General features: G+C 39.4%; 1 protein-coding gene across 14 annotated transcripts in view; it reads left to right on the forward strand.

The window, feature by feature from the left end:
• LOC145507867 (membrane cofactor protein-like) overlaps positions 1-14,008 on the forward strand; it is a 94,616-nt gene that overhangs the window by 40,942 nt on the left and 39,666 nt on the right. For 5 of the 14 annotated variants that reach the window (XR_014055211.1, XR_014055213.1, XR_014055206.1 and 2 more), the window contains 2 exons: positions 6,217-6,267; positions 9,320-9,355. Coding sequence is in view for 6 of the 14 variants with exons in the window: in XM_081495355.1 (XP_081351481.1) it covers positions 6,217-6,267; positions 9,320-9,355 (87 nt within the window). In the remaining 8 variants the exon portion in view is untranslated. Of the gene's footprint in view, positions 1-6,216; positions 6,567-9,319; positions 9,356-9,800; positions 9,947-14,008 lie in introns of those variants that run through there. The other 9 variants (XR_014055210.1, XM_081495356.1, XM_081495352.1 and 6 more) reach the window with 4 other exon arrangements.

Below are 14,008 nucleotides of genomic sequence, written 5' to 3' on the forward strand. Positions count from 1 at the left end.
AGACTGGTTCCCTATTTGGAACATTCAGAAAACTAAGATCATAGCATCCAGTCCCATCAATTCATGACAAATAGATGGGGAAATAGTGGCTGACTTTATTTTTCTGGGCTCCAAAATCACTGCAGATGGTGATTGCAGCCATGAAATTAAAAGATGCTTACTCCTTGGAAGGAAAGTTATGACCAACCTAAACAGCATATTTAAAAGCAGAGACATTACTTTGCCAACAAAGATCCGTCTAGTCAAGGCTATGGTTTTTCCAGTGGTCATGTATGGATGTGAGAGTTGGACTATAAAGAAAGCTGAGTGCCGAAGAATTGATGCTGTTGAACTGTGGTGTTGGAGAAGACTCTTGAGAGTCCCTTGGACTGCAAGGAGATCCAACCAGTCCATCCTAAAGGAGATTAGTCCTGGGTGTTCACTGGAAGGACTGATGTTGAAGCTGAAACTCCAATACTTTGGCCACCTCATGCGAAGAGCTGACTCATTTGAAAAGACCCTGATGCTGGGAAAGATTGAGGGCAGGAGGAGAAGGGGATGACAGAGGATGAGATGGCTGGATGGCATCACCAACTCAATGGACATGGGTTTGGGTGGACTGTGGGAGTTGGTGATGGACAGGGAGGCCTGGCGTGCTGTGGTTCATGGGGTCGTAAAGAGTTGGACACAAATGAGTGACTGAATTGAACTGATACCAATGTACGAGAAGTAGTATCTCACTGTGGTTTTTCTTTGCATTTCTATAATTATTAGTGATTGATCATCTCTTCATGTGCATATTGTTGGTCTTTTGTATATCTTCTTTGGAGAAATATCCATTCAAATCCTTTGCCCATTTTTTAATTGAATTTTTTTCAATTTTTATAAGTTCATAATATATTTTGAAGGTTAATCCCTTATCAGATAAATAATGCAGTTGTTTCCCCCCAGTCTGTGGACTGCTTTCTCTCTGATGACAGTGTCCCTTTTTAAACAGCAGTGTTTGGTTTTGATGAAACCCAGAGTATCTGTTTGTGCTTTTGGTGTCACATCCAAGAAATCACTGCCAGACCCAACATCCTGAAGCTGTCCTCCATGTTCTCTTTAAGAGTTTTGTAATTTTAGCTCTTAAGATTATGGTTAATTTTTGTTCCCTTCTTCTTTTCCTCTCTTCACTTGTGCCCCTAAGACTATATTTAGTGTTATGTTGGATTCCTTACTCTTTCTTATGGGTGTATCTATTATAGAGTTTTGTTTTGTGACTCTCATGAGATTTACAAATAGCCAGCATATGGTTATTTTAGTTGCTAAACTCGTAATTTCGAACTAATTCTAACAACCCTGCATTTTTACTCCATCCTATCATGTTTAATGTTTGTCCCATCGTGTTTTACATATTTTTGTTTGCTCATCTTTTAACTATTTATGGCGGATATAGATGATTTTACTGTAGTAGGGCTAGTACTGGCTGACTCGTTGGTAGAGCTGGAGAAACAGGCTGTGGGCCTCAGAGCAGGCGTCAGCCTTCTGGTCCACAGGGCTGTGTCTGGTGGGCTGGGTCATTTCCTGACGTGGCTGACTGTAGTGTCAGGGTGTCCTGGAGCTGTTGTTGTCCTGCGGGTGGATGGGGTCTGACCTTGGGGAAGCTGGCTGAGGGGCTGACAGTTCCTGGAGCTGGTTTCAGGCTGCAGTTGATGGGGCTGCTGCCCATGAGGTTCCAGGACTTGTGCCTGCCCACTGGTGAGGAGAGCCAGGGACTAGGGTCTGATTGCTGCGTGCTGGGTCAGGTCCTGGACCCTCTGGAGGGCAAGGATGGGTCCCGGAGGATACAGGGTGACACCTTCCTGCTTGTGGGTAGGGTCGTGTTACCACCCAATAACTGCTCAGTCTGCAGTGTTGAGAACATTGTGCCCACCTTCCCAGTAGGAAGGGTCATATCACAATCTTGGTGTTAATAAGATAGAGTGAGGATTTCAAAATGATGCTCGCCAGCACCAGAGTCTCTGTGGTATGTGTTCCTGACAGTGGCTGCTGCCAACCTCTGGTCCCCAGAGTGAGTCCTCGTTATCCTTGCCTCTCCAAGATCAGCAAGTAGATCCAAGCCAAGATCTTTTCAAGTTGCTGCTTTGGCCCTGGGTCTCAAGAATGTATGACATTTTGTTTGTACCCTTCAGAGTGGAGTCTCTATTTCCTAAAACTCCCTGGATCTCCCAAAAGTATGCCATGCTGGCCTTCAAAGCCAAACAATCTGGGGGAAGACAAGCCAAACAAGCTTGTCTTCTTGATGCAGGACCCCTAGGCTGGGGAATCCCATATGAAACTCAGACCCCTTCTTCCTTGGGGAGAGCTTCTGCAATTGTAATGATTGCCACGATTTCTGGGTCAGCTCCCCAGAGTTATAGGTCTTGTTTATACTATGTCTCTGGTCCTCTTTCCTTTCTCACATTGGTTCCTTCTTTATATCTTTAGTTGTAAAGATCATTTATGCTAGTTTTCAGGTCATTCTCATCCATTGGTTGTTGTTCAGTCGCTAAGTCATGTCTGACTCTTTGCAGCCCCATGGACAGCAGGATGCCAGGCCTCCCGGTCCTTCACCATCTCCTGGAGCTTGCTCAAATTCATGTCTGTTGAGTCGGTGATGCCATACAACCATCTCATCCTCTGCTGCCCTCTTTTCCTCCTGCCCTCAGTCTTAACCAGCATCAGGGTCTTTTCCAATGAGTCAGCTCTTCACATCAGGTGGCCAAAGTACTAGAGCTTCATTTTCAACATCAGTCTTTCCAACGAATATTCAAGGTTTGTTTCCTTTAGGATTGACTGGTCTGCTCTCCTTGCGATCTAAGGGACTCTCAAGAGTCTTACCACAATTTGAAAGCATCAGTTCATAGGTGCTCAACCTTTTGGGCCTTCTCTGTTGGCTCAGACTGTAAAGAATCTGCCTGCTGGAGATTAACACTTTAACTTTCACTTCATGGCCTTCTTTGCGGTCAACTCTCACATCCATACAGGACTACTGGCAAAGTTTTGACTATACAGACTTTTGTTGGCAAAGTGATGTCTCTGCTTTTTAATATACTGTCTAGGTTTGTCATATCTTTCCTTCCAAGGAGCAAGCGTTTTTAATTTCATGGCTGCAATCACTATCCGCACTGATTTTGGAGCCCAAGAAAATAAAATCTGCCACTGTTTCCACTTTTTCCCCATCTATTTGCCATGAAGAGGTGGGACCAGATGCCATGATCTTAGTTTTCTGAATGTTGAGTTTTAAACCAGCTTTTTCACTCTCCTCTTTCACACTTTATCAAGAGGCTCTTTAGTTCCTCTTCACTTTCTGCCATCAGAGTGGTGTCATCTGCACATCTGAGATTGTTGCTATTTCTCCCAGCAATCTTGATTACAACTTGTGATTCATCCAGCCAGACATTTCTCATGATGTACTCTGCATAGAAATTAAGTAAACAGTGTGATGAGTCTTTCCCATTCTATTGCTTTCCTCTATTTCTTTACATTGTTTACTTATGAAAACTTTCTCATTTCTCCTTGCTATTCTCTGGAACTCTGCATTCAGATGGGTGTATCTTTCCATTTCTTCTTTGTCTTTTGCTACTCTTCTTTTCTCAGCTATTTGTAAAACCTCCTCAGACAATCACTTTGCCTTCTTGCATTTCTTTTGCTTTGGGATGGTTTTGGTCACCACCTCCTATACAATGTTTGGAACCTCCTTCCATACCTCTTCAGGACTCTGTGTACCAGATCTAACTCTTTAATCAAAAATGACAGGATGATCTTAGTTCGTTTCCAAGGCAAACCATTCAACATCATGGTAATACAAGTCTATGCCCCAACCACTAATGCTGAAGAAGTTGAACAATTCTATGAAGACCTACAAGACCTTCTAGAACAAACACCAAAAAAACCCAGATGTCTTTGATTGGAATGCAAAAGTAGGAAGCCAAAAGACACCTAGAGTAAAAGGCAAGTTTAGCCTTGGAGTACAAAATGAAGCAGTGCAAAGGCTAACAGAGTTTTGTCAAAAGAACACACTGCTCATAGCAAATACCCTCTTCCAACAACACAAGAGAGGATTTACACATGGACATCACCAGATGGTCAATACTGAAATCAGGCTTCCCTGGTGGCACAGCTGGTGAAGAATCCGCTTGCAATGTGGGAGACCTGGGTTCGATCCCTATGTCAGGAAGATCCCCTGAGAAAAGAATGGCAAAACACTCCAGTGTTCTTGAGTGGAGAATCCCAAGGACAGAGGAGCTTGGTGGGCTATAGTCCATTGGGTTGCAAAGAGTTGGACATGACTGAGCGACTAACACACAGCCAGTTTTCCAAGGACCATTTTTTAAAAGATTGCCCTTTCACCATTAAATTTTCTTAGTACCCTTGTGAACAGTCATTTGACCATATAAGTGAAAGTTTATTTCTGGGCTCTCTGTTATTTTTTTTTTTAATTGAAATGTAGTGTTTTACAGTATTATATTATTTTCAGGTGTACAACATAGTGATTTTTTTATTTTTAAAGATCATACTCCGTTTAAAGTTATTACAAAATAATAGCTATATTTCCCTGTGCTGTACAATATATCCTGTTGTGTCTGGGCTCTCTATTCTGTTGTATTGGTCTGTGTGTTTTTCCTCTATGATTATACCAGTTTGTTTTGATTATTGTAGTTTTTTAAGTAAAATCTGAAATTAGAAAAAGTGAGTCTTTTCAACTTTGCATTTCCTTATCAAGAGACTTTCTTGTCTATTCTACTACCTTGAGATTCCATATAAATTATAGGTTTAATTTGTCTATTTATGCAAAATGCATTTTCAGTAGGGTCAAAGGGTTGCATTTAACCTGTATATTGCTTTGTATGGTATTAACGTCTTAAGAATATTGCCTTCCAACCCATGAATGCAGGATTTGCTTTCATATTTTTATGTCTTCTTCAATTTCTTAAAGCAATGCTTTATATAAAGTTCAGTGTCCAAGTCTTTCACCTCTTTGGTTACTTTTATTCCTAAGTATTTTATTCTTTTTGATGCTACTTTATTGGATTTTTTTTTTTCTTTTTGATTGTTGTGGCTCAGCTGGCAAAGAATCCACCTGCAATTTAGGAGACCTGGGTTTGATCTCTGGATTGGCAAGATCCTCTGGAGAAGGGAAAGGCTACTCACTCCAGTATCCTGGTCTAGAGAATTCCATGGACTGGGGTCGCAAAGAGTCGGACTCGACTGAGCGACTTACACTTTCACTTTTAGATTGTTCATTGGTAGTGTATAGAAATGCAACTGATTTTTATTTGTTGATTTTGTAGCTTTCAACTTTGTTGAATTAATTTTTCTAATAGGTTTGTGTGTATTTGTGCATTTGTATATATGTATAATCTTTAGAGTTTTCCACTTAAGAGATTATTTAATGTGGAACAAGATCATCTTATTTCTTCTTCCCCAGTTTGGATGCTTTTTATCGCCTTTTCTTGCCTAATTGCTCTGGTTAGGCAAGAGAAAGAAATTAAAATATCATTTTATGTTGATAGAAATGGCAAACGTGGGCATCCTGTATTGTGACTTTAAGAAAAAGAATCAGTCTTTAACTATTGAGTATGGGTCTTCCCAGGTGGCTCAGAGGTAAAGAATGCAGGAGACACGGGTTTAATCCCTGGGTTGGAAAGATCCCCTGGAGTAGGAAATGGCAACCCACTCCAGTATTCTTGCCTGGAAAATTTCATGGACAGAGGAACCTGGTGGGCAACAGTCTGTGGGGTCTCAAAGAGTCAGACATGACTGAGTGAGCACAAAAGCACTATTGAGTATGTCATTAGCTATGGGTTTTTCATAAATGATCTTTATTATGTTGAATTTCATTCTATTGCAGATAAACTTTTAAATGATGTTTGGGCCATCTTATGTCTTTTAATTTTAAGTAAAATCACATTGAATTCATAGCTAATTTGACATTATACTAAAGATAAATTTGTTTTATGTGCAACAAAATATTATCCTAGGAAATGTTAATGGACAGGAAGAAGAATGCTTTGACATTGAATATAAATTTATGATTTTATAACACTAGCTTTAAAGAGAAGCATTAATATAATTCATGTAGGGAAAAATGAAATTATCAGGGATTTAATTTAAAAACAAATCAAACCCCTTAAATGTATAGATCTTTTAAGCTTTATTATTTTCATCTTCTACCTTTTTTTTCTTATACCCACTTTTTTTTTCTTTTTTCAGAGCATTTCCCTCCAACTACTGACTTAAAGCCTGAATATTTTGAGGACCTCGGTATTATTTTGGTTATAAATAACCTTGTATTGTGAAACTCTAGTGTTCTACATGAAGCTATTTCAATGATCTATAATTAGAAAAGAAACATCATGTCACAAATTGGTGGTTATTGACATATATTGTTATTTTAATAGTGCAGATCCCATTGACCAATGTAAGTAGCGTTATGTGTAAGACATGCAGATAACACCGTTTTCAAGAAATGTCCCAATCCCAATTTAGGATTTCCAATGGGATGATGTAATTTTCTTAAATGCTATGGTCACGTGTACATTAAAATATATTGCTTGCCATTTGATAGAGTTATTTTGTGATGGAGATTTGTAGATAAATTTTCTTTCTGTTGCTACATTGTATACACAAGCTTTATGTACTATTAGTAGAAATAGTTTTTCTATAACAGGTAGGAGTTGCACCCTTTATCTTTTCTCACATAATTTACACAGTGTATGTTTAAGAGCTTGGTGAAGTATAGTGGTGACAGTTAAATGAAATGTAAATATTTCTCAGTAAGGAAATGAAGAGAAATAGCTATTATTTTTCTTTACATTAGACTAGTTTCATTAGGTTAATCTTTTTATAAAATGCGCTTGAGGCTTGTTATGTTTTCCCCTCTAAAAACTGTGGTCAAACTGCCACTGTGCCAAGTAAATTCAGCGTCATCTTCAGAGGCTACTGTCGCTGTTGTTCAGTTGCTCAGTCATGTCCAACTCTTTGTGACCTCATGGACTGCAGCACGCCAGGCTTCCCTGTCCTTCATCATCTCCCGGAGTTTGCTTAAACTCACGTCCATTGAGTCAGTGATGCTATTCAACTGTCTCATCCTCTGTCGTCCCCTTCTGTTCCTGCCTTCAATCTTTCCCAGCATCAGGGTCTTTTCCAGTGAGTTGGCTCTTTTCATCAGGTGGCCAAAGTATTAAGTTTCAGCTTCAGCATCAGTCCTTCCAATGAATATTCAGGGTTGATTTCTTTTGGATGGACTGGTTGGATCTCCTTGCAGTCCAAGGGACTCTTAAGAGTTTTCTCCAGCACCACAGTTTGAAGGCATCAAACTTAGACACTCAGCCTTTTTTATTGTCTGGCTCTCACATCCATACATGACTACTGGAAAAACCATAGCTTTGACTAGATGGACCTTTGTAGGCAAAGTAACGCCTCTGCTTTTTAATATGCTGTCTACGTTTGTCATTGTCTTACTTTCAAAGAGCAAGCGTCTTTAACTTCATGGCTGCAGTCACTGTCCACAGTGATTTTGGAGCAAAAGAAAAAAAAGTCTGTCACTGTTTCCATTGTTTCCCCATCTATTTACCACGAAATGATGGGAACAGATGCCATGATCTTCATTCTTTGAATACTGAATTTTAAGCCAGCTTTTTTCTCTCTCCTCTTTCACCTTCATCAAAAGGCTCTTTAGTTCCCCTTTGTTTTCTGCCATAAGGATGGTGTCATCTGCATATCTGAGGTTGTTGATATTTCTCCCCACAATCTTGATTCCAGCTTCTGCTTCATCCAGCCCGGCATTTCACATGATGTACTCTGCATGTAAGTTAAATAAGCAGGGTGACAAGATACAGCCTTGACGTACTGCTTTCCCAATTTTGAACTAGTCCACTGTTGCATGTCTGGTTCTAACTGTTGCTTCTTGACCTGCATACAGGTTTTGCAGGAGGCAGGTAAGGTGGTCTGGTATTCCCATCTCTTGAAGAATTTTCCATGATTTGTTGTGATCCACAGTCAAAGGCTTTAGAGTAGTCAATGAAGCAGAAGTAGATGTTTTTTCCTATGCTTTTTCTATGATCCAATGGATATTGGCAATTTGATCTCTGGTTCCTCTGCCTTTTTCAAATCCAGCTTGTGCATCTGGAAGTTCTCAATTCACATACTGTTGAAACCTGACTTGAAGGATTTTGAGCATTACTTTGCTAGTGTGTGAAATGAGGACAATTGTGCGGTAGTTTGAGCATTCTTTGGCATTGCATTTCTTTGGGATTGGAGTGAAAACACCTTTTTCAGTCCTATGGCCACTGCTGACTTTTCCAAATTTGCTGGCATATTGAGTGCAGCACTTTAACAGCATCATCTTGTAGGATTTGAAATAGCTTAACTGGAATTCCATCACCTCCACTAGCTTTGTTTGTAGTGATACTTCCTAAGGCCCACTTGACTCCAGGATGTCTGGCTCTAGGTGAGTGATCACACCACTGTAGCTTTCCAGATCATTACTTCTGTGTATTCTTGCCATCTCTTCATATCTTCTGTTTCAGATGCTAGTACTTCATAATATTTATGGAATGAAAAGAGCAGAACCTAACATGACATTTTATGGTCTGAGTTTTAGATAATACAAATAATGGTAGTTTAGACGCAGAGGTGCTACCGACAGACATTTCTGAGAATTAGCACTTGGTAGCATATTTATTGTTCTCTGGATAGTTAAAAAAAAAATGCATGTTTACATTTCTATGTATAATTTTTATCCATGTGCCCTGATGTTTCATCTGCATTATTAGAGAAAATCTCCTTATAATTAGGACTGTACCGTAATTTGGGGGACAGGGAAATAAAGAGGGGTGATGATAAGATAAAGCTATCGTTTGTGAAGATGGCAAATAGCATATGTTTGATAGATTTATAGAACTTCATTATGGTTTATTAAACAGTCACACTTTTGGGGGAAAAGTATGTAGAATTCTTAACAAAATCATAATGAATAGACTTAATACTGAACTATAATTGGATAAAATGTTTTAAAACAATTTTCTTCTAATCTACTAAATTCTAATTGTTCCAGATACCTCACTAAATAACCTAGGATGATAGTTACAGCACACAATACTAAAATGTAAGGTTCTTGTTAAGAATTTCAAAAGGAATCTGTTTTGAAAGGTTTTGTGGTCAGAATGACATGGATGCACTCGCAGTCATGCTAAAACTAGATTGATAATTTTTTCTTTGCTGTAATTATAGCTGATCTACACATTAAGATGCAACAGCTATTTGGAGACACCTAAGTGCTCAATTATCATCAAAGTGTTTTTGTTTTTCCCAGATGCAGCAGTCATTGCTGTGATTATTCTTTCTATACGTAAGTATTCCAAACTTTGATACCACTTAAATCAAGATATCACTCTGAAGAAGTGCATTAATTTTGTAGTGATTTTTCAGTTTCTTTAGTTTTAGTAGTGTGAAATTAAGTAAACCAGTTTAGGAAAACATAAACTTTCATGTAATATACTATCTTGTATTGTGTATATTCTTTTATATTCTATATGTCCACTTACTAACAAACCCTAAATAATATATGTTGTTGCAAGATGCATAGCCATATGAGTTTATACCCCAAATATGCTATGGGTCATTTTTGAAATTAATCAAGGACTTCTCTGACTTACTGTGAACTATGTAAGTGATTCCAGAGAATTGGATTCAGATAGTGAAGAGACAAAACAGAATAAAAATGTGTACATGCTTAAATAAAATATCATTTTTTTGACCATGGAAATCTAACCAACATTTATTTCTTCTGCTAGATGTTGAATCTTGGCAGTGATTTTTCAATTACGTGTCCCTTGTTTCCTGGTTTCTTGTAGTTATTGCCGTTGGACTAGTTACTGCCTGCCTGTACAAATATTCCGCAGAGCGTACAGAGAGGGTACATTAAAGCATGTTTCTTTAATTTACTGGTCCTTCTCACTCTTAATATACTTCTGTGAAGTTTTGTTTGTACTCTATTTTATATGCTGATTAAAAAATATATATATGTGTGTGCATGTGTATGCCATTTGGGTAGAATTTCTTCACTAAAAATATCTTTATCTGCTGTTAATATCAACTCAAGAAGAGTAACCGTGATGGTCGCTTCAGCTATTATGATATAAGAAACATTTCTATGGGATTAGAGGTTTAAGTGCTGCAGCAAGTCATGGGCTATTGTGGGACCTTCCCTCCCTAGATGTACCCTACTGCCTAGATTGGACAAATAGCCAAAATTAAATTTAAAATGGTTAGTTGTGGAGACTTGAAAACTGTAGTCACTGAAATTGTTATAGTAAAAGTTTCATTTGTCTGTATAAGTTAGGTAGTTTTAAGAAGCTGCATAGGTGTCTAATTCAAATACCCTGTTTGATTTCTTTTCATTTAGAGTTGTTATTTATCCAGGCTAAACTGGGGGTTAAAAGCAACACTATTTGATTTCCCTCTTATGTTGTTTTAATTTACTAGGTAGCAGTAAAACTGATGGGGTTAAACTAAGTTGCTGAGTGGGTTAAGATTTACAAGGCATCTCATTAATATTGTCTATCTTTTTTGTATATAAATTTAAAAAAGGAAGGGGGACTTAGATTTTTTTAAAAAAAAATATATAAATGCATATCTTCTGAGGAGAATAGGGTTTTTTAATCAAGCTTAAATTGTAATGAAATAATTTACAACTTAACGAAAGACAGAAAAAATCATGGAGCATAGACTAAGATAAGGTGTTTTGAAATTCATGACTTTTAGTAATTTCCCATATAATGCTTTGGAAATAGTTTTCAAATCAAACTAATAATTTTAAGGCTTTTTGCAACTCATAGTTTACTTGTGGTTTTAGTATACATGTTTTTATATTAATGAGTGAGCTTGGACTATATAATAAAAGTAACTTCTTCACTCATTTAGAGCTCAAATTTTTAAAATGTTGTTTGGTAATCTTTTTAAAATACCCAAAATGCCTTGATTTGACCCTTAAATCTTATATTAACAGAACGCATGATAGGCACATTTGATTTCTCTATCAGCAGTACTTTTTAATTACGTATACACAGATGTCTAAGAGATGGTAAAGAATCTGCCTACAATGCAGGAGGCCCAGGTTCGACCCCTGGTTTGGGAAGATCCCCTTGAGAAGGCAATGGCTACCCACTCCAGAATTCTTTCCTGGAGAATTCCATGGACAGAGGAGCCTGGTGGGCTACAGTCCATGGGGTCCCAAAGAGTTGGACACAACTAAGTGACTAACCCACACATGCAAACACACACACATCTTATGTTTAAGTCTTTGTAATTAATTCTTAGCTCAATTAACTAACTCTTGCTGCCTTTAGTATCCTCTCTTTATCTTTAATTTTGCCATTTTAATTGTAACATGGCTTGTTATAGAATTGTTGGGATTCATCTTGCTTGGGACACTCTGTGCCTTGTATACCAGGATATGCTTCTTTCTATAGGTATGGGAAGTTTTTAGCCATAATTTCTTCAAATATATTTTCAATACCCTTTTCTTTTCCCTCTTATGCAATCCCTATTGTGCATAAATTGGCAACTTTGTATTATCCCATTGGTGTTTTATATTGCTTTCATTTTTTCACTTGACTTTGCTCTTCTGATTGGGTGATTTTCATTTTTCTATCTTTCAGATCACTTATTCATTCTTCTGCATTATTCAATCTGCTATTTACTGGCTTTAGGTCAGTTTTTGTCTCAGCAAATGAGTTCTCTAATTTTTGTGGGCTCCTCTTGTCTGTCTGGGCTCTGTCTGTCTCATTGTCAGTTATTTCTGGTCAATTCTTTTGCTCTTTTAATTGGGAGCAGTTCCTCTGCTTCCTCATTTTGCTTGAATTCTCTTTCTCTATGAATTTGGCAGAAACAATTATCTACTGTGGTCCTGGAGGACTATTTTTACATGGATGCATCCCTGTCAACCCCTGCGTGGGTTTAATATTTTTGGTGGAAGGACTGTTTTTATTATGGATGACTGCTACCTCTTTCCTTAGTGTGTGCTGGCCATTATCCTCTAGAAAGAGTGTGTGACTGGCATAGTGATGGCCAGAGCCTCTGCTAGATATTGAGCAGGACCTTGTCCTTGTTCTGTGGTTGTTACAGCCAGAAAGGGGACAGGGTCTGCTCCTTAGCTGCTGGACCAGAAGGCCCCAAATATGTTTCTGAGCTGTGGTGTGAAACAGGCAGGGTTGGGGCACGCCCACTGGGAGAGGAGCCGCCCAGTACTCCTCCCCTGACTCTGCCCACAGGGGTGTACACTCTGTGACATCACCTGTCACCTGTTGTGTGGGCTCACCAAGTACACTGTCTTTGGCACTGCCCTCAGCCCCACATCAACCATGGGTATGATGCCAGCAATCAGTCTTGTCGTCCCTCAGGCATGGTTTTCACAAGACCATCAGTGCAGATCGCTAAGTGTCTGTGCCCTGAAATCAGGTATGAGTGCCACTTCTGTGCAAATGGATGCACATTGGGAGCTATGGAAGCAACCCAGGCCCTGGCCTGGCCCAGTCTCCATATGCACACACTCACTGGATTCTAAGGCTACACCCTTCCCAGCTGTGAGAGCACCTGTTGTCCACTCGGAGGTTCCACAGGTGCTCAGATGACATATATACAGTGGAATGTTATTCAGCCATAAAAAAGAATGAAATAATGCCATTTGTAATGACATGGATGAACCTAGAGATTGTCTTACAGGGTAGAGTCAGACAGAGAAAGACAAATATCATATGATATCACTTATATGTGGAATCTAAAAAATGGTACAACTGAATTTATTTATAGTAGAGTCACAGATGTAGAAAACATACTTATGGTTACCAGGAGGGAAAGTGGAGGTGGGAGGGGAGAGATAAACTGGGAGATTGGGATTGACATATACACATTACTTCATATAAAATAGATAACTAATAAGAACCTACTATTATAGCATGGGGAACTCTACTCAATACTCTGTAATAACCTATATGGGAATCGAATCTAAAAATGAATGGATATATGTATAACTGATTCACTCTGCTGTACAGCTGAAACTAACATAACATTGTAAATCAACTATACTCCAATAAAAGTGAATTTTTACAGTACGTCAAAAAAAAAAAAAAAGCAGGTATCAGTGGCTTAAATCAGTGAATAGCACAGCCGTGGGCAGAGGGCTCAGACTTCAGCTCTGTTCTCAAAGCGCATCCCCTGCGGATCAGCGCTGATCCCATCCCCGCCTCTGCCTGCGGGCACCTCCCTGCGGCTCGCATTCTTGAAATCTCCTAGAGGCGGTCCAGAGGCAGCTGGGAGCTCACTGGGACAGAGGCTGCTGTGGCGGGCCCTTCCCTTCCCTGTGCTTGTGCTCACGAGCAGTGGGCTTTCGGTGGTGTCACCACACCCACGCTGAGCACACCAAAAGTCAGGCTGTTATTTTCAGACCCTGACCCTCCACTCCAGTGACCCTTAGGACGGCGCCTCACTTCTAGGGGGAGGCCCACGTTTCTTCCAGATACACCTGCCGGTGGCCGCCATGCTACACTCCAGGCCCTTCGGAACGTCTGCAGCCAAGCCTCGTCCTCTCCCTGCGTCTGTCCTCCGGAGTTTCAGGGCCCAAGGCCCGCGTGCATCAGTGGATGCCGTCTCAGGCTGGGGAGCTCAGGGCGACGGCATAGACCGTCAGTGCAGGTCTGTTTTGCCTGCTGAAAACTGCCCGGCACGCTCTCCGTTGGCCCCCCTTTTTTTTTAAGGTGTTATATATGTTTTAACTCTAATTTTTTACATTCTATTTTTTTTTCTAATTTTTTAATTCTAATTTTATTTTTTTATTTTTTATTTTTTCAATTTTATTTTATTTTTTTAATTAGTTTATTTATCTATTTTTTAACTTTACAATATTGCATTTGTTTTGCCATACATTGACATGAATCCGCTGACTCTTGGAAGCTCTCTTTCTGTCCCAGCCAGTGAAGGGACTTCGCAGGGTGCAGGAACCTTC

This window comes from Giraffa tippelskirchi, chromosome 5 (genome assembly GCF_054371585.1).
Source record: "Giraffa tippelskirchi isolate mGirTip1 chromosome 5, T2T-mGirTip1v1.2.pri, whole genome shotgun sequence".
NCBI lineage: Eukaryota > Metazoa > Chordata > Mammalia > Artiodactyla > Giraffidae > Giraffa > Giraffa tippelskirchi.